At 38.0% G+C, this 24434-nt stretch overlaps 1 protein-coding gene across 5 annotated transcripts in view; it reads right to left on the bottom strand.

Annotated features, from left to right (window-relative positions):
• Window positions 1–1458: 1458 nt before the first annotated feature.
• The window catches only part of myo6a (myosin VIa), a 56979-nt gene continuing 34003 nt past the window's right edge, over window positions 1459–24434 (bottom strand). The window contains exons 12-35 of one of the 5 annotated variants that reach the window (XM_056248279.1): window positions 23841–23985; window positions 23542–23699; window positions 23248–23339; window positions 21833–21905; window positions 21566–21693; window positions 21386–21481; window positions 20106–20276; window positions 17477–17515; window positions 16871–16964; window positions 16394–16524; window positions 16216–16293; window positions 14630–14759; window positions 14233–14323; window positions 12585–12735; window positions 12285–12493; window positions 11604–11682; window positions 9403–9563; window positions 8457–8492; window positions 8168–8206; window positions 7517–7620; window positions 6869–7000; window positions 6734–6763; window positions 4459–4677; window positions 1459–2262 (exon numbers count right to left, since the gene is read on the bottom strand). In XM_056248279.1, coding sequence (XP_056104254.1) covers window positions 2063–2262; window positions 4459–4677; window positions 6734–6763; window positions 6869–7000; window positions 7517–7620; window positions 8168–8206; window positions 8457–8492; window positions 9403–9563; window positions 11604–11682; window positions 12285–12493; window positions 12585–12735; window positions 14233–14323; window positions 14630–14759; window positions 16216–16293; window positions 16394–16524; window positions 16871–16964; window positions 17477–17515; window positions 20106–20276; window positions 21386–21481; window positions 21566–21693; window positions 21833–21905; window positions 23248–23339; window positions 23542–23699; window positions 23841–23985 — 2786 coding nt within the window. In that variant the 3' untranslated portion in view covers window positions 1459–2062. The remainder of the gene's footprint in view (window positions 2263–4458; window positions 4678–6733; window positions 6764–6868; window positions 7001–7516; window positions 7621–8167; window positions 8207–8456; window positions 8493–9402; window positions 9564–11603; window positions 11683–12284; window positions 12494–12584; window positions 12736–14232; window positions 14324–14629; window positions 14760–16215; window positions 16294–16393; window positions 16525–16870; window positions 16965–17476; window positions 17516–20105; window positions 20277–21385; window positions 21482–21565; window positions 21694–21832; window positions 21906–23247; window positions 23340–23541; window positions 23700–23840; window positions 23986–24434) is intronic. The other 4 variants (XM_056248375.1, XM_056248310.1, XM_056248440.1 and 1 more) reach the window with 4 other exon arrangements.

Here is a 24434-nt window from a genome sequence, read left to right on the forward strand (position 1 = left end):
TCTATCTGTCTGTCTGTCTGTCTGTCTGTCTATCTAATATCTATCTATCTAATATCTATCTATCTATCCATCTATCTATCTGTCTGTCTGTCTATCTAATATCTATCTAATATCTATCTATCTATATCTGTCTGTCTGTCTATCTATCTAATATCTTTCTATCTAATATCTATCTATCTATATCTGTCTGTCTGTCTATCTATCTAATATCTTTCTATCTAATATCTATCTATCTAATATCTATCTGTCTGTCTGTCTAATATCTATCTATCTAATATCTATCTATCTATCTATCTAATATCTATATATCTATCTATCTATCTATCTAATATCTATCTATCTGTCTATCTAATATCTATCTAATATCTATCTATCTATCTATCTATCTATCTATCTATCTATCTATCTATCTGTCTATCTATCTATCTATCTATCTATCTATCTATCTATCTGTCTGTCTGTCTGTCTGTCTGTCTGTCTGTCTGTCTGTCTGTCTATCTATCTATCTATCTATCTGTCTATCTATCTATCTATCTGTCTATCTATCTATATATCTATCTATCTATCTATCTATCTATCTAATATCTATCTATCTATCCATCTATCTATCTATCTGTCTGTCTGTCTATCTAATATCTATCTATCTATCTAATATCTATCTATCTATATCTGTCTGTCTGTCTATCTATCTAATATCTTTCTATCTAATATCTATCTATCTATCTAATATCTATCTATCTATCTATCTATCTGTCTGTCTGTCTGTCTGTCTGTCTAATATCTATCTATCTATCTAATATCTATCTATCTATCTAATATCTATCTATCTATCTATCTATCTATCTATCTATCTATCTATCTATCTATCTATCTATCTATCTATCTAATATCTATCTATCTATCTAATATCTATCTATCTATCTAATATCTATCTATCTATCTAATATCTATCTATCTATCTATCTATCTATCTATCTATCTATCTATCTATCTATCTATCTATCTATCTATCTATCTATCTATCTATCTATCTATCTATCTATCTATCTATCTATCTATCTAAAATATATATAATATATATTCCCATTGTAATTGTAATGTCAAACGTTAAAGAAGAGGGAATCCCTGAAATGAGGTTCTCATAACTCTATTGTTTTTTTACATGACACAATTGTGCTGGTTTATATCTATATAAAATCTCACTGTATAAATTTGTTGGAAGAAAACAGACACCTTTATTTAGCTGGACAGATCATGCCTACACCAGTACCTTGTTTAGTTTGATACAAATCTTCATTTTGTTTATAGAAATAAATCTCATTTGCATATTGCTCTTATACATATTTGGTCAGATATCACAATTACAGACTGTGCTTTGTCTATCTTAGTGCATCATTTGCTAAATTATAGTGTTACAAAATTAGGGAAAATAACAATATCACAAGAATGACTAAATGATATTATTAAAATCATTATTCTTTTATTAAACATTTTCCATTCAAAAGTCATAATTTAGTCGTCATTACTTACCAGAGTTATTGTATTTACTGTTTTGTAGCTTTCGTAAATACTTTTTGCAAGCAGTTAAACTCACAGTGAAAAACAAAACTCAAAATAGAGTAAAGTGCTGAACAATATCAGTATTTACATCTGCAAGTCAGAGAGGAGCTTTCTTTCAATGCGAGACTGATTTAATGTTAGGAAAAGACACACTTGTTGAACTTCTCTACAGGAACACTCCCAGTGATGTATTTATGGATTACTGATCATATATCATACCAAAATATTACATTAAGTAAATTATAATAAGAGGCAGATTAGAGGCAATTACACTGTCAAGAACAGTGATTAAAGATCAATGAGATGATTCAACGTGCCAGAAACTCAAATAAAAACAACAAATGAAACGGCAACTAAAAAGAAGCTCTTAAAGAGACCAAAAAAAAAAAAAAAAACACGGAAAAAGAATATTAAAAGAATAAAAAAAAGTAGTAAGTGAAAGTCAGTGCTGGTTATGTAAGAGCTGGCAGCCTTCCCTCATGAAACTAAAGTGTGTGTGTGTTTATTTGAGCATGCTCTGCAGCATGGCAGTGGCGTATGTGGGTCGGGCCTGCCTGCTCTCGATGGCGCTTCTGAGGTACTGGACGCCTCCGCAGCGCTCCCAGATTTCCTCAAACTGGCGGGGCAGAATCTCAGCGCCGCGCTTCCGTGTCAAACCGGTCTCCTCCAGACTCAACTCACACATCTCCATATCGTCCTTACCTATCAACACACAAACAGACACTGCGCTTGGAACTGAACAAGGAATGAAGCGATGTAGAACTTTTGGTCGATACAGAGAAAATAGATCCTTTTTTTGGCTAATATTAAAGGCACAATATGTAGGTTTTTGTTCGCCACAAGAGGGCGCAGTTTCCAACAATAACACAGGCGTAGGTTGATGACGCAGTGATAAGCTGAATGATGGGACTTGCTGTCAAGCTGATGGATCTAATAATGTTTATGGATGAGTGCAAACATTCATGTTTTTTAACATTACAGTGGTATGAAGCAGGTCGCGATTGCTAAAGAGACCGATATCACACGCGAGTCCCGCGGATATAAAGGAATAAGGACATTTAATTCTCCCGAACTACCCGCGAGTGCTGGATTACTCACACAGGTCAGTTTATTAGACGGATTAAACTTGTGAGGTAACGCAGCGCTGCTTCACGTGGTCTAACGTTACACTATCACACTAAACGGCATTTAAATGTGTGTTGACAGTTATAATGTTATACTACGGGTTAGTTTGTTTGCTAGCTGTCGAGTCGTGACTCGTGAAGCTCTGTCGAGTCCAAGTTAGTCGCGGACGCTAGCTCTCGGCATCTCAAAAACGCCACGCTGATATTGATCCTCATTTTAGTTCTCCTTGTTTGTCCCAAAGTCTGCTTGCCATGGTCTGTGTTTGAAAGAAACAAGAACTGTGTGCCGCTAAACGTTACGCACTACGCAGTTGTCCACGTCTGTCGCCATGGTTACGTCATGGCTATGGCAGTACGAGCGGAAACCGAGGATAGCGCGGATATTGCGTCATTGACAGGCGACATTTTTTTCCGGGACGGCCACTTATTTAAAATGGGAATTTCTCTGAAATAAAAACCTTTGGAGACTTTTGGGATATTGTAAGTACACAACTGCAGGAAATATATCACACAGTGCAAGTGATTTTTGGATATTTTATTACAAAATTCTTACATATTGTACCTTTAAAGGTATTTAAATGAGTCAATACATGTATAATATAGTAAGCCTATTATAAGTGTTAATATTTTAGATCTGACGGGATGGACCTGATGGGAAATTGCGTACATGTGTCACTCGACTGTGTGTGTCTAGTCATATCCGTAAACAGAGTAAAGTTGCTCCGGTGTCTGGTGTGAGAGGTCAGAGGTTAGTTGTTACAACGAGCTAGAGAGGTTGACATGGAGAGTCTGCTGGGGGAAAATAGAGCGCCACAGAGTTCGTGATAAAACAAGAATCAACATTGGCTTGGCTTTTCGGAGATGGCGAGAACTGAGGGATTTGAAATGTTGTAAAAGTGACGCGGATATGCCGTTATTACTCAACAGGCGAGTAAGGTGTTTTATTGAACAGATGAACTGTCATTTGTAGCTCTCTGTAGTTCATTGTAAAGCATTATCTATTGTGAAGGGTCATATTCATCCACAGTCACACAGAGCTGAAGCACAACCAAAACTATGTTCTTGCGTAAAATGCAGTTCAATTCTCACTATGAACTAGTTGCTTATTAGCATGCATATTACTAGGATTAGAGTTCTAGGACTTCGTTACCAAGTCGGTACTGAAATTTAAAAATGTGCCATTGGCCAATCAGAGACATACTGTAAGTTGAGTGCGTCAACACAATGGCCAATCAGAGGTGTTTAAGAATCGGTTCAACAGCTTCAGTACTTGGTACCGAAGTCGGTACTTTTGACAACACTAACTAGGATATTGGCTGTTTATTAGTACTTATAAAGCACATATTAATGTCTTATCCCTTAATCCACCCAATACCTAAACTTAACAACTACTTTACTAACTCTTATTAAGCAGTAATTAGGAGTTTATTGAGGCAAAATCCGTAGTTAATAGTGAATATGTGTTCCCCATACTAAAGTGGTACTGCATTTTTAGCCATGATGTATGCAAGTAATAAACCCATAAAAATGTATTTAATAAAATAAACCACGTACTTAGATGTTGGTATCGGAGCATTTTTGAGTATGGTGACTATCAGTAAATTAGGACACGCACGCAGTGCTGCAGGCGTGATGATGGAAACATGTCTAGTACTGATAAGGTTATCAGAAAGATGACACACTGACACCAGCAGCTTCTCTTAGAAATTACAGCGAGGCGAAGGCAGTGAACTGATGAACGAGAGAAATAAAGGTGAGTGAAAGTGAAGGGCACCTGCCACCAGCAGAATGGGGTGTTTATCGGGGTGCAGCTCCATCTGTCTGGCGATCCACGGCCCATCGAAGTGGGCGTACCACCATCCTTTCTTCTTGTTCTGCGGGTCTTTGAAATGGTCTCCTGGTCGGATGAAGGGAATGCGGAAGAAGCGCTGCTGTCTGTTCATGACGATCTCTTGCTGCCGAGGCATTACAGGCACAACGGGGTTCTGCTGGGCTGGAGGATGATGGGAAGACAACACCGTTATAGTGCTAGAAAAACACATCTGATTCTCATGACATCTCCTAGCCAGCTGCCACAAGATAAAGCGGCAGTATGAATCTCGGACACAAGCAGTCAAGCGATGCGCATCAAGACTTTGTCATGTTTTCTATTATGATGCATTTGTTAAGCTTCGCCCACAGTGTAATATCATTGGTCCAAAACTCCAAATCCACATGGCTACATATAACAGTATATAAATATAAAAATATTCCAAGGCTGTTCACACCGTCCAAATCTGATTATTTATGTATCCGATTGGAATCTGATTTCAATTATTGATGTCCACACTGTGTATCACATCTGTTCAGATCTGATTTGTGTGTCCCGTGCCGCTCTTTCGTTTTCTGGAATATCTGCATTGGTTTCTATGGCAATTGTGTAGTTATACGCCAAAAACAACAGCAGCAACACAGAGGGGTTTGCAATATAGATGTTGTCTAATTTACAACTTTACTGGCTTTATTCTGTGCTGCCGTCTCCACCGGTCTCAAAATATGTCTCTTGTTATATTGGCATTTTCTACTCGTTCGGCGCTTTGCTACAACACTACCTTGTTTCGTTTACGCTATTTGCCAAGAGAAAGTCACATAAACCACGCAAAATCAGATTTGAATAAGATTTCAAACCACATATGGATGTAGCTCGAAACAGACAAAAAGTGATTTTTTGCCGTTCACACTTGCTAAATATGATCGGATTCCAATCGCAAAATCACAAAAAATTGGACTTGGACTGACAATTTGAACGAGGCTTAGTTGGATGAGACATGTCAACCCGCATAGTATTTCATTAGTGAGGACAGAAAAATGTAAAACTACTGACCAAACAAATGTTTTTTTTTTAATGTTTTAATAAAAGTGATAATGGAGGCCAAGCGATCGCAACAAATGACCAAGTGGTGACAGATAAATATCAAAGAGCAGAGGGCCCAAGACTGAGCCCTGGGGAACACCAGTGAGAACAGAGCTAATCTCAGACCGGGAACCGCCCATGGTATAATATGAAACAATACCAACAGAGCAAGCTGAACTGACTCACATAAACAGAAATGCTATTTTTATGCTGACCTTCGACATGAAGCTTTCAATTCATTTCATTGACAGCAATTATATAAGTTATATTGATTGATAAAAGCTTTAAATGTTCTTTATCTGAATGAAACCCTACTGCATATGTGCTCATCATGAAATATTTGATACGGTATTACTGGACTCTGCATGTGTGGATCTGATTCAAAGAGCATTATGAATGGTCAGCTAAAAAAAATATTGTAAAAGTAACTACGCTGAATGGAACGTCAATGGAACAAAATAAACATCAGACCTGAGTCAAAAATCAGACCTAAGTCTATATACACACATCAATATTACCAAAATAAAGCCAAACATTAGCATTCCCTCATATTCACCCAAATTCATATCAATGAATATGGGCGGTGGGAAATTAATACTTTTACTGAACAAGGATGCAATAAACTGATCAAAAGTCAAAGATATTAATAACGTTTGTTACAAAAAAATATTTCAAATATGGGTTCTTTTGAACTTTGTATTCATTAAAAGAATCCTTAAAAATATGAAGCAGCACAACCATTTCAACATTGATAATAATCAGAAATGTCTCTTGAGCAGCAAATCAGCATATCAGAGTGATTTCTGAAGGATCATGTGACACTGAAGACTGGAGTAATGATGCTGAAAATACAGCTTTGATCACAGGAATAAATTCCATAAAAAATATATTATATACAGTTTTATACTGCAATAATTTTTCACAATATTACTGTTTTTACTGTATTTTGATTGAATAAATGCAGCTTTGGTGAGCAACTTTTGACCAGTAGTGTAAACATATTACAAATAGTTAGGAAAGCAGCAGGGGGAGAGGGATATTTTATTTATTGTAAATATTGTTTTCTATTGGCTTTGTTAAATAAGTGAGTTGGGCTCTTTTCATTTTATAAGGCCTTTTAGTTATGTTAACTTTTTAGTGTTTTGTCCATACTTACCGATGAAGGCTTTGCTTTCAATTATATCAACTATTACAAAAAAAAACAAAAAACACCACCAAAAAAATGATTTCTGCCCACAGCGTGTGATATGAGTTTCATCCCGACTCCGGTGGGATTTGTGGGATTTCTCACCGTAGTCTGTGATGGCTTTCGGCGCCCTCTGCTCGTCCTGAGTGTTGCGTTTCTTGTTCTTTGACTTCCACGCGTGATACACCTTCAGTCTGCGGTGAAACTCCTCACGACACGCAGCTAACAACTCGATATCTACATGGAGAGAGTGAATAGAGACGAAACTGAAATAAAACAGACATTTACATTATCCACGTTTATACCCATCAAGTTCATTTTAAATAAGTTGAAAAAGATTATGTAAGAAGAACCTCTTTGACCGATTTTGGAACATTTCATACAAAAGGTAAAATCTTCAGATGTTAAGGTTAATAATCAAGTGAATCAAGCAAATTTATGACATTGAGCAACACAAGATGTCAAAAGATGCTGATCACATGATCATCAGGTTTTGTTTAGGCCAGATAGAGTGCAGAAGGGGGACAATACCATAAAGAAATACTCTATTTACTTGACTTGTTATGCTGACTATATGATTTGTAAAGAGAAAATCTGTATGAAATTGGCTAAGAATGCAAATAGAAGCAATTTAATTTATGGTTTGGACCGTATACGGTCATAAACATTTTTTTCCATTGAAATGCAGAAACAAATAAAAGCAAACATATTCCGTTCAAATGTACTGATGAAAACAAATAAAAGCTTTCCTACCACAGGATGTATTGATGGCATCCCGTAATTCAGCATATTTCCACTTGCTGAGCTCATATTTCTTGACATCAACTTGGGCATTTGTGGCGGTCACCTGTGGACTTCTGAATCCATGGAAACAACACAAACAAAACCAAATCAGGAGAAAATACTGATGCATTTTCCTACACTAGGCATTTGACAGAAACTAGAGCTTTAAAGTACAAGCTGTCTGGTACAAAAAAGACAAGATCTTACCAATCAAAGATAAGACACATTTACACTACAAACAATAAACAAGACTTACTAAACACACTAATATGTATAACTAAATCAAATACATGGTAATAAACATTTTTTTGCAACAAAAATGGCTACATTCATTCAATTGTGAAAAGTAAGAGAGATCGGTTGAAGAAGAGAAGAGTTTAAACATCACAACACCAATAACAGGAAGATCAATTTCAGAAAAAAATTGCCAAGTAGGAAACACATTCATTCGTGAACGGAAGAAATAAAACTAGACGTGACTCTGGATTCATTTGATTATCAAAATGAAACACTGTGATTGGACTGAAGATTCATTTTAGACTCTTTTTGGTTTTTTTCAGTGGATAAGGTTTAGATTTTCGGTTGTGTATTTCTGTAGTGATAACAAACTCTTCTACCCACCGAGCCAGAAGATCAGACATTTCCTTGGCCATTTCCTCCCTAAAGGACATGATTATTGCACCGCACATATGTTAGTATATGACGTCAGCAATAACCGGCTAAAAGAATATTCCCTCCATTTGTGCATTTTACCAACAAGATTCCCAGTTGGACCTAATTTAAGCTCATGGTGATAAATGTGAAAATAAATGCTGGTTTCATGAAATGTTTTACAGAACTACCAAACTAATCTAATAATTAGCAGTAAACAATCAAGATTTCAATAGGAGACAGTGAAAATGTAACCTACATGGTCAAGCTCTTGAGCTTTTGTGGTGGTGCAACACTGTAAAACAGACAGGAAGAGCATTACATATGTGATGGAGAGACCACTCAAAGCGTCCGGCGTCGGTTATTCAACAAGACTCAATCCCACCACCATCAATGCTTTAGAAGAGTGCTCCAGGTTCAAGACAAGCGATTGATCTTTACTATATTCGAGTTCATTCTTTTTTTATTTTACTTTTTTATTACATGTCAGTTACTTCATATTTTTGTGGAAACCCTGACACGTTTATTTTTCCAGGATTCTTTGATGAATAGACCGTTCAAAAGTACAGCATTTTGTTTTTAAACAGAAATCTTTATGGTAACTTTCGACGACTACGAATCACGCGCAAGTTTCAGAAATAACAGAAGTGCATCAAAGTTGATCTATTCTAAATGCTTGTCATGCGTTGGAAATGCGAATAGCGGTCGAATCCAATTGATCTTTGCCAAAACATGGCATGGGCCGCTTTGTAGCTGCATTTTTTCCACTTCTTAATAACTTTTTATACATTCAACATGGATTTAGCAAGTTATTGACAACATTATCATTATTATATCTAATTTTCCTGAACATATGTGCACAGGTCACAACTTAAAAACGTGGAGGATCCCCCAAATGAGGTGCCGGATCTGGCTTGTTCTGGCACAAACTGAGCCCTGCCCCGCTGACTTCCATTATAAGAGCATTACAGTAAATACACTAAGCTGAACTTGCATTGAACCCGGAACAATCCTTTAACCTGTAGCTGTATGATTGACTGTGTTTGTAGGAAAATGTACTCTCTAATGTTTAAATGCATGTGTGAAGTACATGTACTGCAGGGAGTTTGAATATAATTCAAGTGTTTTATTTGGCCCAGTGTGAGGTAAGCTTGTCCTGTGGGGTATGTTTAGCTGTAGGGGGTACAGGGTAAAGGTTTTGACACCTGCGCGATCCGGCTTCCACGGGCGTCTCCTCTGGGATGAGCTCGGCCTCGCTCTGAGCGATCCGCAGGGCCAGCTCTCTGTCCCGCCGCTCTTGCTCCAGCACCGCCTGTCGGGACGTCTCCTGCTCCCTCTCGGCCTCCAGCTGCAGGTCCATCTCCTCCTGAGGAACACGCGTCACACCAACATAATATTCAGCACACAAATCCTGCGTAGTTTTATTATGTGATTTGTCAGTTCAGACTCTGATTACCCTGGTACACACAGCGCTGTGCAACTTCACATTTCAGACGCCCGTTAGCCAGAGATAAGTCAAACATCCGCTCTGTATTTGCAATGGTGTTAATCAGCCAACACCAAACACAAGAGTACAGACTCGGGATTCGTCCTCTGCTATACAGTGCTGGAGGGATGATGCATGTTTGTAGGCCAAAACCAATAAATGAGTTCCTGTTCCATCGTCCTAAAATCAATGTTTTTTTTAAATGGGTTTTTGGTTAAATGCCTTAAATAAGGCGCTGAACACAAGCTTAACATATTTTGAGTTTTTATAAATGAATGAATGGCTATAACTGTTGCTCTGGCCTTCGTCAACAACACGCGCTTGCACCCCCTGCTGGTGAGGTCGACTAACAGCAGATGGAGATTATGCTCGGTAATCTACTACTTTTCCTGCAGCTCCTGGATGTCAACATTGAATTTACTGTCGAATTTGAACCACTGAATTTGTGGAAGCGAATTTGCAAAGCGAAATAAAATGGATTGAAAATTGCCTGTTGAATATTATACGTTGTATTTTTAAACAGTTTGAATATTTTGGAAGTGAAATATGAAAGGTGAATATGGATTATTGAATTTTTAATAATGAAAATGTGTTTGAAATGTTTTGAATTGAAATATTCACAGCTTAAATATTCAACCATGTTGAATTTCAGCCCATAAAAATGTAGTGCAATTCAACAGGCTTTTTGTTTCAAAACATTTGGCATTATTTTACTTCCATATTTTCACGAAAGCCCTGGTGCTGTTAAAAGTATTTTTGCTGACGAGGAAATATGAATTTCTTGGTAATATACACTACCGTTCAAAAGTTTGGGGTCGGTCCGATTTTAAATACTTTTAAAAGAATTCTCTTCTGCTAACCATGGCTGCGCTTATTTGATTAAAAACACAACAAAAATCAGTTATAGTATTAAATATTATTCCAGTGTAAATCAGCTGTTTTCTGTGTGAATATATAGTAAAGTGTAATTTATTCCTGTGATCAAAGCTGAATTTTCAGCATCACCAGTGTCAGTGTCTTCAGTGTCAAATGATCCTTCACAAATCAGTATAATATGAGGATTTGATGCTCAAGAAACATTTATTATTATTATCAATGTTGAAACAGTTGTTGGTCTGTCAGTTGTACAGTTTTTTTTTTTTAGGATTCTTTGATGAATAGTAAGTTCAAAAGACTTTTGTAACATTATAAATGTCTTTACTGTCACTTTCGATCAAATTAATTATTCCTTGATAAATAAAAGTATTGATTTCTTTCCTCCAAAAAATAAAAATAAAATTTTCACTGACCCCAAACTTTTGAACGGTAGTGTATGTAAATGAACATTGTTCATTTACAATTACTACCGACAATGTAACAATACAAAGCGGGTTGAAAATCGGCAAAGTTACACTTTAAAGGTGATCGGGGAAATGCTAACTTTAGCATGATAGCATTGAAAGCATGCGAACCCTGCAAATCGCCGTCCAAAGCCTCGCCGCCTCCAAAACACATGACCACACAGACGAGACGACCAGAAACAACGTTCGTGGATTACATCATGTGTCACTTTACAGTACAGTGAATAACAGTAAGCTACTACAGTAATGAACACAAACAACTGTGTGCCTGCCATTCTCGCTCAGTCTGCACAGCGTACATGAAGCGCCGATGACGTCTGATATCTGTGGTATGCAAACACACGTGGACTGACAGGGAACACGTCATTTCATTCGGACCGAATGCAATGATTGAACGAACATTTCATGGTCCCAAGTCTTCCACAGACGAACACACTTACACCGCTGAACAGTGATTGCTGTCAGGATATGAGGAGACTTTCACCCAGCATAACAGAAAGTGTGTCTGTGGAGAATCAGCTACTGCACCTCTGAGGTTTGAGACCCTGCTACAGGAAGCAAACAACGCAGAAGAGCTCACCTGCAGTCTCCTCTCCTCCTCCTCTCTTTTCTTACGCTCCTCCTCTTCCTGTTTTCTCTTCTGCTCCATCTCCGCTTTCCTAAAACAGGCCGACAGATGCAAGCTTCAGCTGAGCTGGAGACGAGATTACTTTTAAATGATGAAACCGATGTCCCGACAGATCTGTCCTTCAGTATCGAGACGTAAATCCACGTAAAGTGTGTTATAGGAAAAGACAAATGCCGGGAAGGGACACGACTCTGTCCATCTTAGGGTTTAAGCGGACTAAATGATTGGATGAAGTCAAGTACACATCACCAAAAAAAAGTTGTTTCACTGGAAGATCGTGTTATGAGATTTTGATTAGAAATTACGAGGTCAAAACTGAAATGCATAGATTAAATGTTCGCTATAAAATCTATAACTTAGAAAATAGATAGCGTGAAATTTCATTTTATGACCACTTCTGTTCAAATCTGCCCCCCCTTTACTTTGGCTCTGTTCTTCAGCTATCAGGTGACAAAGCTTTTATGATAGTTTTATGCTGCTTTATGGTCTTCATTCACTTTTATTATAGAGCAAACACCTAGAAAATGCTTTAAAAAAAAAAAAAAACACCTTTTCTGTTTCACAGAAAAAAGGTCGTTCGGGTTTGGACCGTGATGAAGGAGAATAACGGACGTCGGTGATGCGTCTACTCACAGGCGTCTATCGTCTTCCTCTTGTTTGCGCTTCTGATCCTCTTCGTCACGTCTCTTCCTCTCTCTCTCCATCTCCTCTTGGATGCGTCTCAGGCGCTCCATCTCCTCCTCCTCCTGCTTCTTCTTCTGCATGGTGCCGAGCAGCTGCTGCGAGCGAGTGACCAGAGCCTGGTGCTCGTGATCGATGTCCACGCGGCCCATTACGGTGCTCTGTGATGACACACACACTTCTTTATCTACAGGGGTTCCAGGGAATTCGAGCTGCTCAAGATAGCTCCTTCACTCTGACACACACACACACCTTTATCTTGAGAATGTGCGCGTTGATTGAGGAATCTAGTTCCTGCATGTGTTTGCTCATTTCCTGTTTTCCCTCCTTGAGTCCGGACACCACCTGATTCAACTTCTCCATACTCTTCTTCAGGTTACGAGCCTTCACCAGCCCGTCGATCCTAACACACACAGACACACACAGTGTTACATCAATGCTGGCAGATCTTTAAGGTGCGGTGTGTAATTTCACTTCCATATGATTATTTCAACAGTTCTACAGTGTGAAATGTCTGCTATATATTGATGATTACCACAAACAATTATTTCAAATACACTACCATTCAAAAGTTTGGGGTCGGATAGACTTTTTCCAAGGCTGCGTTTATTTAAAAAAAAAAAAAAAAAAAAACTGTAATAGTGTGAAATAATATTACAATTTAAAACAACTGTTTTCTTTGTAAATATATGATAAATTATAATATATTCCTGTGATCCTGTGATCAAGTAACAGTAATATTGTGAAAAAGTTCAGAAATCACTCTAATATGATGATCTGCTGCTCAAGAAACATTTCTGATTACTATCAATGTTGAAAACAGTTTTTCTGCTTCATATTTCTTTCAGGATTCCTTGATGAACAGAAAGAGTATTAAATCAAAAGAACAGCATTTATTTGAAATGGAAATTATAATTCTAAATTATAAATGTCTTTACTGTCACTTTTGATTAATTCAATTTTTAAGATATATGTAAGGGATCATATATATATATATATATATAAAAAAAAGAACGGAAAGAAATCTTACTGACCCCGATCTTTTGAAAAGTAGTGTATGAATTTCTGGTCACGTGTTAATGTAAATGTGAGTGCAGTTTGCTTCACGTTTTACCAAACAAAATGTAACCGTGTTTATGTTTTTAAACTGCTCATGACATCATGAAATAAAGAAATATATGAAATGTATTGTACATAACTTTACATGGACAGGTTAAATGATTCCATCAAAGCAATCTAATGCCAGATTCCTTAGTGTTAGTTATATGATCACAGTGTGATATTTGCATAGTTTAAATGTTGGTATCACTTTACAATAAGGTCTCACTTGTTAACTTTAGTTAATGCATTAGTTAACATGAACGTCGTTTGATCGTGTTAGTTCACAGTGCATTAACTTAAAAAAACGGGTCACTTTAGATTAGGGTCCAATTCTCACTATTAACTATGACTTTTGCCTTAATAAACTCCTAATTACTGCTTATTAATAGTTAGTAAGGTAGTTGTTAAGTTTAGGTATTGGGTGGATTAAGGGATGTAGAATATGGTCATGCAGAATAAGGCATTAATATGTGCTTTATGAGTACTAATATCCTAGTAATATGCATGCTAATAAGTAAAGCAACTAGTTAATAGTGAGAATTGGAGCCTAAACTAAAGTGTAACTAAAAACTGTATCAGTAAATGTAGAAATTAACATTAACTAAGATGAATAAATGCTGTAGTAGTATTGATTAATGTTAGTTCATGTTAACTAATGAAACATTTTCATTAACACTAAATGTTGCCATCTGGACTTCTCTTGTAAAGGCATTAGTGTAAACACCGGCCCCACATGAGCTGAAGTGATTGGCTGTAGTAACTGACAGCCTGGCTATAGAGGAGAGGAGGTGCCGCCCACCGTGGTTTGTGTTTCCTCCGGCACAGCCACATGCGAACCGTCTTCTGCATCTGGATACACGCCGTGGCTCGGTACAGCATCTTGTTCTTCACTGACAGAGCAACAATGAACAACTTAAGAGGTTAGTCCTTGATTTATTCATTCAGTTCTGTAATTATGTATTGTTGTTAATTTCTGTATTTATTTTTCCATTCAATTGTACTCATATTTAAAAGCAGCCAACAAGTGAACATCATACAAGGGAACTCCTTCAATAGTGTTTACAATCATCCCAGGATGCATCACAGTCAAATGAAAGTCCAAAGGGTGCAGAGACTAAATCTAAACAAAGGATGGACCATTTTCCCTTTCTTTTTAACTTCCAGAGTCTATAAACGTCAGGTGGTTTGTTACGTACGTTTAATGACGGACAGGGCGCACCACTGCACCTTCTTCCAGCGGCTGCAGATCAGCCATTTATTCACACGCTTCACCAGTTCAGCCAGATGATCCGGATCGGACTTCATGATCTGATCAAACTCTGCAAACTGACACAAGAGCAACATCAGTCAGTCACTCAGCAGCACAGAGCTTTATGGGGGATAGTCATGGTCACGGGGGAAGACAAATACAATCAAGCATTCCTAAACTACAATCAGGAAAAGAGGATATTCACATCACATAAAGACATATCAGGATTAAATCAATCAGAGTCATTCCATATTCATCCCAAAATCTAAAGAAAAAAAAAAGATTGGATAGATGGATGGATGGGTGGATAAAAGGAAGGATGGATGGATGGATGGATGGATGGATGGATAAAAGGATGGATGGGTGGATAAAAGGAAGGATGGATGGATGGGTGGGTGGATGGGTGGATAAAAGGAAGGAAGGAAGGATGGATGGATGGATGGATGGATGGATGGATGGATAAAAGGAAGGATGGATGGATGGGTGGATAAAAAGAAGGATGGGTGGATAAAAGGAAGGAAGGATGGATGGATGGATAAAAGGAAGGATGGATGGATGGATGGATAGATAAAAGGATGGACGGGTGGATAAAAGGAAGGAAGGATGGATGGATGGATGGATGGATGGATGGATAAAAGGATGGACGGGTGGATAAAAGGAAGGATGGATGGATGGATAAAAGGAAGGATGGATGGATGGATAAAAGGAAGGATGGATGGATGGATAGAAGGATGGATGGATGGATGGATGGATGGATGGATGGATAAAAGGATGGATGGATGGATGGATAAAAGGAAGGATGGATGGATAAAATGATGGATGGATGGATGAAAGGATGAATGGATAAAAGGATGGATGGATGGATGGATGGATGGATAAAAGGAAGGATGGATGAATGGATGGATGGATGGATGGATGGGTGGATGGATAAAAGGAAGGATGGATGGATGGGTGGGTGGATGGGTGGATAAAAGGAAGGATGGATGGATGGGTGGGTGGATGGGTGGATAAAAGGAAGGATGGATGGATGGGTGGGTGGATGGGTGGATAAAAGGAAGGATGGATGGGTGGATGGATGGATAAAAGGAAGGAAGGATGGATGGATGGATGGATGGATAAAAGGAAGGATGGATGGATGAATGGATGGATAGATGGATGGGTGGATGGATGGATAAAAGGAAGGATGGATGGATGGATAAAAGGAAGGATGGATGGATGGATAAAAGGATGGATGGATGGGTGGATAAAAGGAAGGATGGATGGATGGATAAAAGGAAGGATGGATGGATGGATAAAAGGATGGATGGATGGATGGATAAAAGGATGGATAAAAGGATGGATGGATAAAAGGATGGATGGATAAAAGGAAGGATAGATGGATGGATGGGTGGATGGATGGGTGGATGGATAAAAGGATGGATGGATAAAAGGATGGATGGATAAAAGGAAGGATAGATGGATGGATGGGTGGATGGATAAAAGGAAGGATGGATGGATAAAATTATATATATATATTATATAAAAATACATCACCTTTCCAGGTCTGAAGAAAACTTTTGTCAAACCAAATTTATAATCATTTTCATTCAGGCCAAGAGCTTTGAACAAGGCCTGTTGAGGAGAGGAAAAACAATGTAAACGCTTGTAATATGTGCAGAATCTAGAGAAGGTTCATCCTGCAGGTGTGTGTACGCTGGCTGTGCACACACACCTTGCAGAAGAGGCGCGGGTCGAGTCGGGTCAGTTTGGAGGGCATGTACTGCTTGTACATGTTGTAGAGCTCGTGGAAGGGCGCTCGCGAGGGGAAGCCGCCCTGCATCAGATCCAGGACCGACACCATCCCTGAGAGAACATGTAAGATGATGAGCTCATGATGAGTGCGTCCGACATGTAACAGTCGCGCTGTCGGCCTGCAAACTCTGACTGAAAAGTCAATTATATTTTTTTGATAGCAAAGACTCCTTGTAACATGTGAAATAATAGGTAGTTGAGGCTTAGTATGTCCATGAGCTTCCCTTCTTCACCATAACAAGACAAATGTCAAGCTACAATTTGTCCATGTAGTCTATCAATTAAAATGAAGTCATAAAAGCTGCATTTATAATAAATAATTACTGAAATGATGTTTCACATTCACAGTTTTAGGAGGATTTTAGATTATAGTGTGTGTGTGTGTGTGTGTGTGTACCTGAGCACTGTAGTTGAGACAGGATCTGAGCCCCCTCAAACTGCCGGCTGACCATCTTCAGATTGGGCTTCACACAACGGACAAAACTTGAACCCTGAAACACAGCAGCACAATCATTACCAGCTGTCAATCAGGAAAACACATCATCGCTTTCTAACACATCATCGCTGTCGGCGCGAACCTTGTGTGTCCAACACTGCTCCTTTCAGGTAGTGAATTTTCCTAAATAATTCATCCTAAATAACATTTTACTGTATTGTTTAAATAATAATAATAATAATATTAATAAACATTGCATCGTCAAAGTTGATACACTTGCATGTGTCATTACTTTATTAACACTTCACCAAAATCGAGCTCATATTAGGTTGTGAGGTTTTTGACCAGCAAACAAGCGGAGACGCACCAAACTGTGTGCGGCACTTCCTTCATGACGGAGGTGGGCGGAGCTACGAGGATTGACTGACAGTTTGAGGGTTACCAGTTCTTTTGAAACTCTTCACTGGTTAAATATTTGCAAAACCCAGAGACAGACGAAAAGAGTGACCAATTGTAATGATTGTTTCTGCCCCACAGTGATGATATATACTGTAAAACTGTACTCACAGTACTGTGCAGCTTTTCCAGAAGAATATTCAGTTGCGTCTGTGAGAGAGAGAAAAAAAACAAGCATCAAATTTAAGACCAGCACAAATAACATTAATACTGCATGTCCATACGGAACAACCTCAAATTAAAGCATATTTCAGATTCTTTGACTTTATTAAACAGGCTCACATTCAACTGTAAAACAGGGCAACTGCACGTTTAACACACTCCAGATGTGTTTTCAATATATGCATATATATAACATATCAATACATATGAATTTAGAGGTTGATCAATATTAGATTTTGCTGATACGATAATAACGTGTTTAAAGAAAGAAAATAAAAGGATTAATGTACCGATGTGTTAAATAAATGTTCTTAGTCTTTCCTTCCTGTAACGGGTCGGCCCAGAGAGAGTTTACTTTCAATCAAATGTCAGATACAGCTTATTGTGTCATTGAAATACCAATAATATATATTAAAAACTAAATGATGCATAATGCAGGACTTCTAATTATAAAGACCAAAATACACTGGAACTCTTATTTTGAAATGTCTTCACTTTTCGACTTGCAGCTGCTGGTGTAAAGATGGTGCGGTAACACTTTACTTGAAGGGGTGTGCATAAGACTGACATGACACCTTCATAATCATGACATGACACATGTTATGAATATGAAGGAAGTTTTATGCATGTTTGTGACAACTGTCATTAAGTGTCATTCGCTCAATTATGACATTTTTAATGCAAATATGACATTGTTTGAGATGTCTTTGTTATGACACCTTGACATAAACCAATACATCATAACCTGTCAGTGTCTTTGTCATGACAACTTGACATTACTAAGACAACACAACCTGTCATAAACATGACATAGCAAATTAATTATCAAACTTAGCTTTATTGGTTAACATTACATTAAACTGTCATGTGGTTGGTGTTGACATTGGCTGTCATGAGGCCATTATAACTGTTTAATGACAAATTCAATTTGTACCACTGTAGTTGAGGTCACGAAAAATATTCAGACACAGTTATAATGGCCTTATGACAGCCAATGTCAAAACCAACCACATGACAGTTTAACTTAATTTAATGTCAAGTTGTCATGACAAAGACACTGACAGGTTATGATGTTATGGTTTATGTCAAGGTGTCATAACAAAGACATCTCAAACAATGTCATATTTGCATTAAAAATGTCATTATTGAGCGAATGACACTTAATGACAGTTGTCATAAACATGCATAAACCCTACTTCATATTCATGACATGTGTCATGTCATGGTTATGAAGGTGTCATGTCAGTCTTATGTACACCCCTTCAAGTAAAGTGTTACCGATGGTGCTGTACTGGGGAGCGACTCACAACACAACATTGCAGAACGCCTTCCCACAAAAGAAAAGTAATCGAAAGAGGAATGATCACATGTTATTTTTCAAAAGGCCAACAGGTCCATCAGGCTCAAACTATATTTTGCCATTTTTTGCTTGGCCCTTTTTTTTGTTGTTGCCCAGGAGTGTAGGCTATATAAAATAATTTTATTCACAAATATAAATGTTTTTATTTTATTTGTTAGACTATTTAAATGAATAAATATGCATAAACAAGTGCAGTTATGTATAGCCTACATAAGCTACCATTTGTTATTAGACTGCAGATCAAAATAAAATAATACTTGATATTACTTTTAAAATGAGAGAAATCACTGCTTATTCAGAATTTTTACAGAATGCGGTTTCACTTTATTCCGTCTGCAGAACAAAATGCATAGCCTAAAAACAATTAACTTGCAATGTTAACTTATGAATAAATATAAAAAAAAACCATCAAAATAAGACGTGTAAAAAAAAAAAAAAAAAAAAACATTTGACAAAATGAGAAAAATAAGCATGAATGCAACGTCTGCTTCTTAATGTCTCCGACTAGAGTGTTTAGACACTGCAGACGTCAGGACTGGAGACCCCGACGGGAACGATCAGGGGTGCAGTGTGTTCCCGTATCACCATTACTGCTATTACATCCCCAAATTTAAGACTTCTTAAATGACATGAAGACTTTTGTTATACCAGAAAATCAGTCCCCCTGTGTTGAAAACCAAGTTATTAATGTAGTTTATGTGTCTATGTGATGTTTTTAATGTGCTTTAAGACAAACCATGTGTAGATTCATAAGTCGACAGCATTGCTGAGTGTTTTCTCCTTAAAACTGCAGTGAACAGAGACAGTCTCAAACACACGGTTTGAAATCGCTGGTGTTTCTGACGTCACACACTACCTTGTAACCAATCAGGTCAACGTGTGATCGTCAACCAGTGGATCTCTGAGCTGAGTGAGTGAGTGAGTGGAGGCGGGGCTCATCTGCATATATTACACTCAAGCTATTGTAAGGCATGAAGAATTGTATTTATTATTTATTTATATAGAATTATGCATTATTAAACATTTACATTTGTCATTCATTTTGGTGATCAAATATAAGTTTTAAGGGATAGAATTATTGACTACAGGGCGACTTTAGGATATTTCAGACTTTTTATGACCTTACATTTGATCAAACTGAATTGAACTTTTCTCCTGTACACATCGGTTCATCTTTCCCTTCAAACAGCGGTGAGACGAGATGATTTTGAGACTGACCTTGAATTTGTTGCCAACACTGATGAAGCTCAGTTTGCCAGCCTTCTGCTTGGTGTCTTTGGAGTGGTTGGAGTTCTCGAAGAGCTCGCCGATGAACTTATCCTTGGACTCGCTCACCAGACACGCCAACGACATGTGAAGAGCGTCGTTATTCTTCTCCACAAACTGAGTCTGAAAGACAGGGGAAAGACGGTCTATCACATCATTGTATCACAATACTTTAAAACACTGTTCTAGGAAGCAGATCAACAGTTAGAGTGAAAGCAATATCTGGGATAAATGAACACATACGAGTTTGTGAAGTAGTGATTTTAGGAGAGTTGGTTTCGAGGAATGTTACGGTGAGCTTATTTTCACACCGGTAAACTTAACTGTGTGACAACACCAGTATTACTGATAACACCGGGCGCTTTTCACTTTCACTTTGTGACATCAGGGAGCTGCTATCAATATGCGGGGTACAATGTAGATTTTGTTTCAAGTACACATTTTAATTCATTTTTTATACCTTTTAATATCAGTTTTAGTAGTCTAAGGCCATGTTTACCTCTGGTATTAAGATGTGTTTTGGTCGATCGGATCACAAGTGGACGACGCTAAATACAGGTGTAAACGGGGTGTAAAGTGTTTTGAGCTTATCCACTTTCAGAGGGAGTTGAGAACAAATTCGACCGGATCACTTGCGTAGTGTAAACGCTCACGTAGTGGAATGTGTTCAAACAGCCACAAAAGACCGTCTACTCTCAGTCTACTGATCTAATGCCTAAACATGGGGAGAGCTCTAGCCAGACGGGATTTAAACTCTGTCAGCTGAAAACCCAAGTTTGGTTTGAAGATGAAAAACGTACCAAACACAAGGTTCTCTCTCCATTCCTGATTTCTAACACACACTCACAGCGTTCGGCTGGTGTTGTGCCTGTCAGAGCAGAAACTAAAGCTGACGCTCTCTCTGTGTGTTTTCCCCTCGCCTCCGGGCGCGTTCATATAAACTGCGTGAGCTTATTTTGTCCATTAGATTGAAAGATCTGAAAAACCCACATATTTACCCGCCCATAGACCCTCCCCTCGAAGAAATCAGGACAGAAGTGTTTGAAAGTGAAAGAGAAATGTGTTTGTCTTTTAATCTAGTGTTTTGCACATGTGTCTGTGATGAGCAGGTTTATGGGTAGAGCTTGGGTTAAGCAATAGAAAACATCACTGACCTGATATGCAAATCAATGGAAGTCTATGCAATGTCCTCACTAATATAGTTAAACAAAAATGTGTGTGTGTGTGTGTACCGTTTCATAGCAGACTGCTCCAGCGAAGTGTCTTACGATGAAGCCCTCGTCGTCTCTGACGTTCCTGTGCACTGCCAGCTTGGACTTCCTGGGAACCTGTGAGACGTGCGATTTAAAAACCAAAGCCTCTAAACATCGAGCGAGATGCTGAAACGAGAGCTATTGGGAAGTGCGACTCACAGTCAGCCGGAAATGCTCCTTGTGTTTGCTGTGGACGGTCTCAGTGAAGTGCTGGTCACTGGGTTGAGGTAGCCGGTTCTCTTCATCCAAGATGTCCAAGATGCCAACTAACTTCGACTCTACCAAGTCTGAACAGATGCAGACACAAAGGCAAACTCATGCACTCTTCAAGCACATTTAGGCGGCTAAAAGATTCAGCCTTCTGGTTTATAAGAGTGCAAACATCATATATGTGTGGCGTAGAGTCATGTTTAATGAGACACAGACCTATACAGTCCTGATTATCCACGTAATGGACTTCATTGACTCCCAGACCTTCTTTCTGATACAGTTCCTGCTCCTGTTAACCGAACACAAAACGACAGACAAGATTCAGTCCAGCTCATGCTTTTTTTAATGGCTAATATCGATATTTTTTATCAGTGCACCACCAAAACATTCCTCAGTTTTGGTTGATTCTGTAAAAACTAAACTGTTATTTACCGCAAAATGCAGTTAACTTGTAAAACACCCTTAATCACGGGTAAAAGAAAAAGAAAAGACATAAAAATGAATGAATGATTGAATAAAACTTTGTTTGTTTTGTTTAACACTGGTTAAGATTTAACACTGGGTAAGATAACATCTGTATAAAACGGCTGTTCTCAAATTCTGCTGAATTAGTTTCTGCATTGTATTTTTGGTGTTGTTCTGTTTAATTTGATGAACAAATGTAAGTGAATTGCTGATTCCTATTCGTGTTATTTCATCACTTTTCAGTTTGTTACGGTTGATAAAAGTATTTTGAAAATTCTCCATGTGAATATTTACAATGTTATATTTGTATGGAAAAATAAAAATAATTTCAGAAATGTTTGCCAGAAGGGTTTTGCCACAAAGGCGATACGTCGTACATGTATGTGATATACAGTACTGTATGAATCATCATTTTTGTATGAACGCTCTGTACGCTGCACACATGAATATGGCAACACAAATACATAATGCAAGAGGAATATGTGCAGAAAGAAAGCTAACATACACTACTGTTCACAAGTTTAGGGCTGGGATGATTTTCTGTTTTTGAAAAGTCTCTTCTGCACAGCAAGGCTGCATTTGCTTGATCAAAAATAAGGTAAAACAGTAATATTGTGATATATATATTTAGAATTTTTTTTTTTATGTGAATATAAAGTAAAATGTAATTTATTCCAGTGATCAAAGCTGTATTTTCAGCATCATTACTCCAGTCTTCAGTGTCACATGATCCTTCAGAAATCACTCTAATATGATGATCTGATGCTCAAGAGACATTTATGATTATTATCAACGATGAAAACAGTTGTTCTGCTACATATTTTCGAGGAAACTGTCATATATATTTTTTCAGGATTCTTTGAGGAATAAAAAGTTCTAAAGAACCGCATTTTTTTTTTTTTTTTAGTAATGTTAGAAAACATTATAAATGTCTTTACTGTCACTTTGGATCAGTTCAATGCATCCTTGACAATAACTATTAATTTATTGGTAAGCCTTTTTCAATAAGGTCTCAAATCCATTTGTGAACTAGTGTATGAAATATAATATTAAAGAAAATGTAATGGGAAGATAATTGACAGTAGCTTTAATATGCACAAAAACAGATGTTCTGAAAACACGTGTGTGTAAGTTGTGCCAGGACGAGGCGGTGGTGAAGGTCTCACCTCTTTGAGGATGCGCTCATTAAAGAACTGCTGCAGCTTCTCATTACAGTAGTTGATGCAGAACTGCTCAAAACTGTTGTGCTCAAAATACTCTGAGGAAAGGGAAGAGAACAATTAGGTTTTACAGTTGGTTAGCTTCCATTTGGAAAGCTAAATGCAAATGGCAAATATTTTAGATGTTGTGCTAGTGATGTTTTTTGTTGTTGTTGTAAGGATCTTGACAGCATGAAATGTAATTTGAATGATCATCCACATGGCATTAATGGCTCAGGTGACTCAAAGACGGTCTTGTACCGAAGCCAGCGATGTCCAGCACACCGATGAAGTGAGCAGACGAGTCGAAGGGGAAGCACTGGTTGATCCTGGTGACCACGTGATCGAAGAGACGGCTGTAGATGGCTTTAGCCAGAGCGTCGCGTGCACTAGTGGCCTGCTCCACCTTCAGAGGAACCCTGCAGAAGACAACAAGAGACCCATTACACCGTTAAAACCAACCGTGGGTATTTAGACTACTCCAGGGAAAGCACTCGGTGTAGCTATTATCTCTGGTGGCTGTGATTGGTTTTCCACCGGCGTCCAGACGTGGCTCTTACTTGATGGCTGTGCCTTTGACGCCCCCTGCAGAGGTGAGCATGACCCTGGAGGTCAGACTGACCCGCAGATCTTCCTCATCCAGACCCAACAGCTCGGCACAGAACTGCAACGACTGGCCACACGTCTTCTTTAAGACACATCCCCCTGAAACACACACACATCAACAGCAGTGCAGTGAGAGACCAACAATACACACAAACATTTCCTAGATGCGTTTCTTCGTTTTCATCGAGATCTGCTTTATAATTGACCTGATGTTTATTGTGAGGGAACGGTTATGTAATATATATGTATCAAATATGTCAAATAAAAATCAACAGATTTTCTTCATTTTTTTAAAAAAACATTGGTTTTTCAATCATTGACTTCCATTGTTTTTATAGTAATGTATTATTCAGTATGTATTATTTATTATGTATACACTAATGTATTATTTAGTATCTTTATTAAGCCGCTGTCATTGCGGGGAGTGTTGAGATGTTCTCAAATTTCAGGTTGTACTATTGCTGTGACGCAATGATATCCAAATCAGTGATATTTTACTATTATCTATACACAATTGTAGTATTTATTAATATTTTGAATTAGCTTTT

This window comes from Rhinichthys klamathensis, unplaced genomic scaffold (genome assembly GCF_029890125.1).
Source record: "Rhinichthys klamathensis goyatoka isolate OS25496 unplaced genomic scaffold, OSU_Roscu_1.1 h1tg000001l_1, whole genome shotgun sequence".
NCBI lineage: Eukaryota > Metazoa > Chordata > Actinopteri > Cypriniformes > Leuciscidae > Rhinichthys > Rhinichthys klamathensis.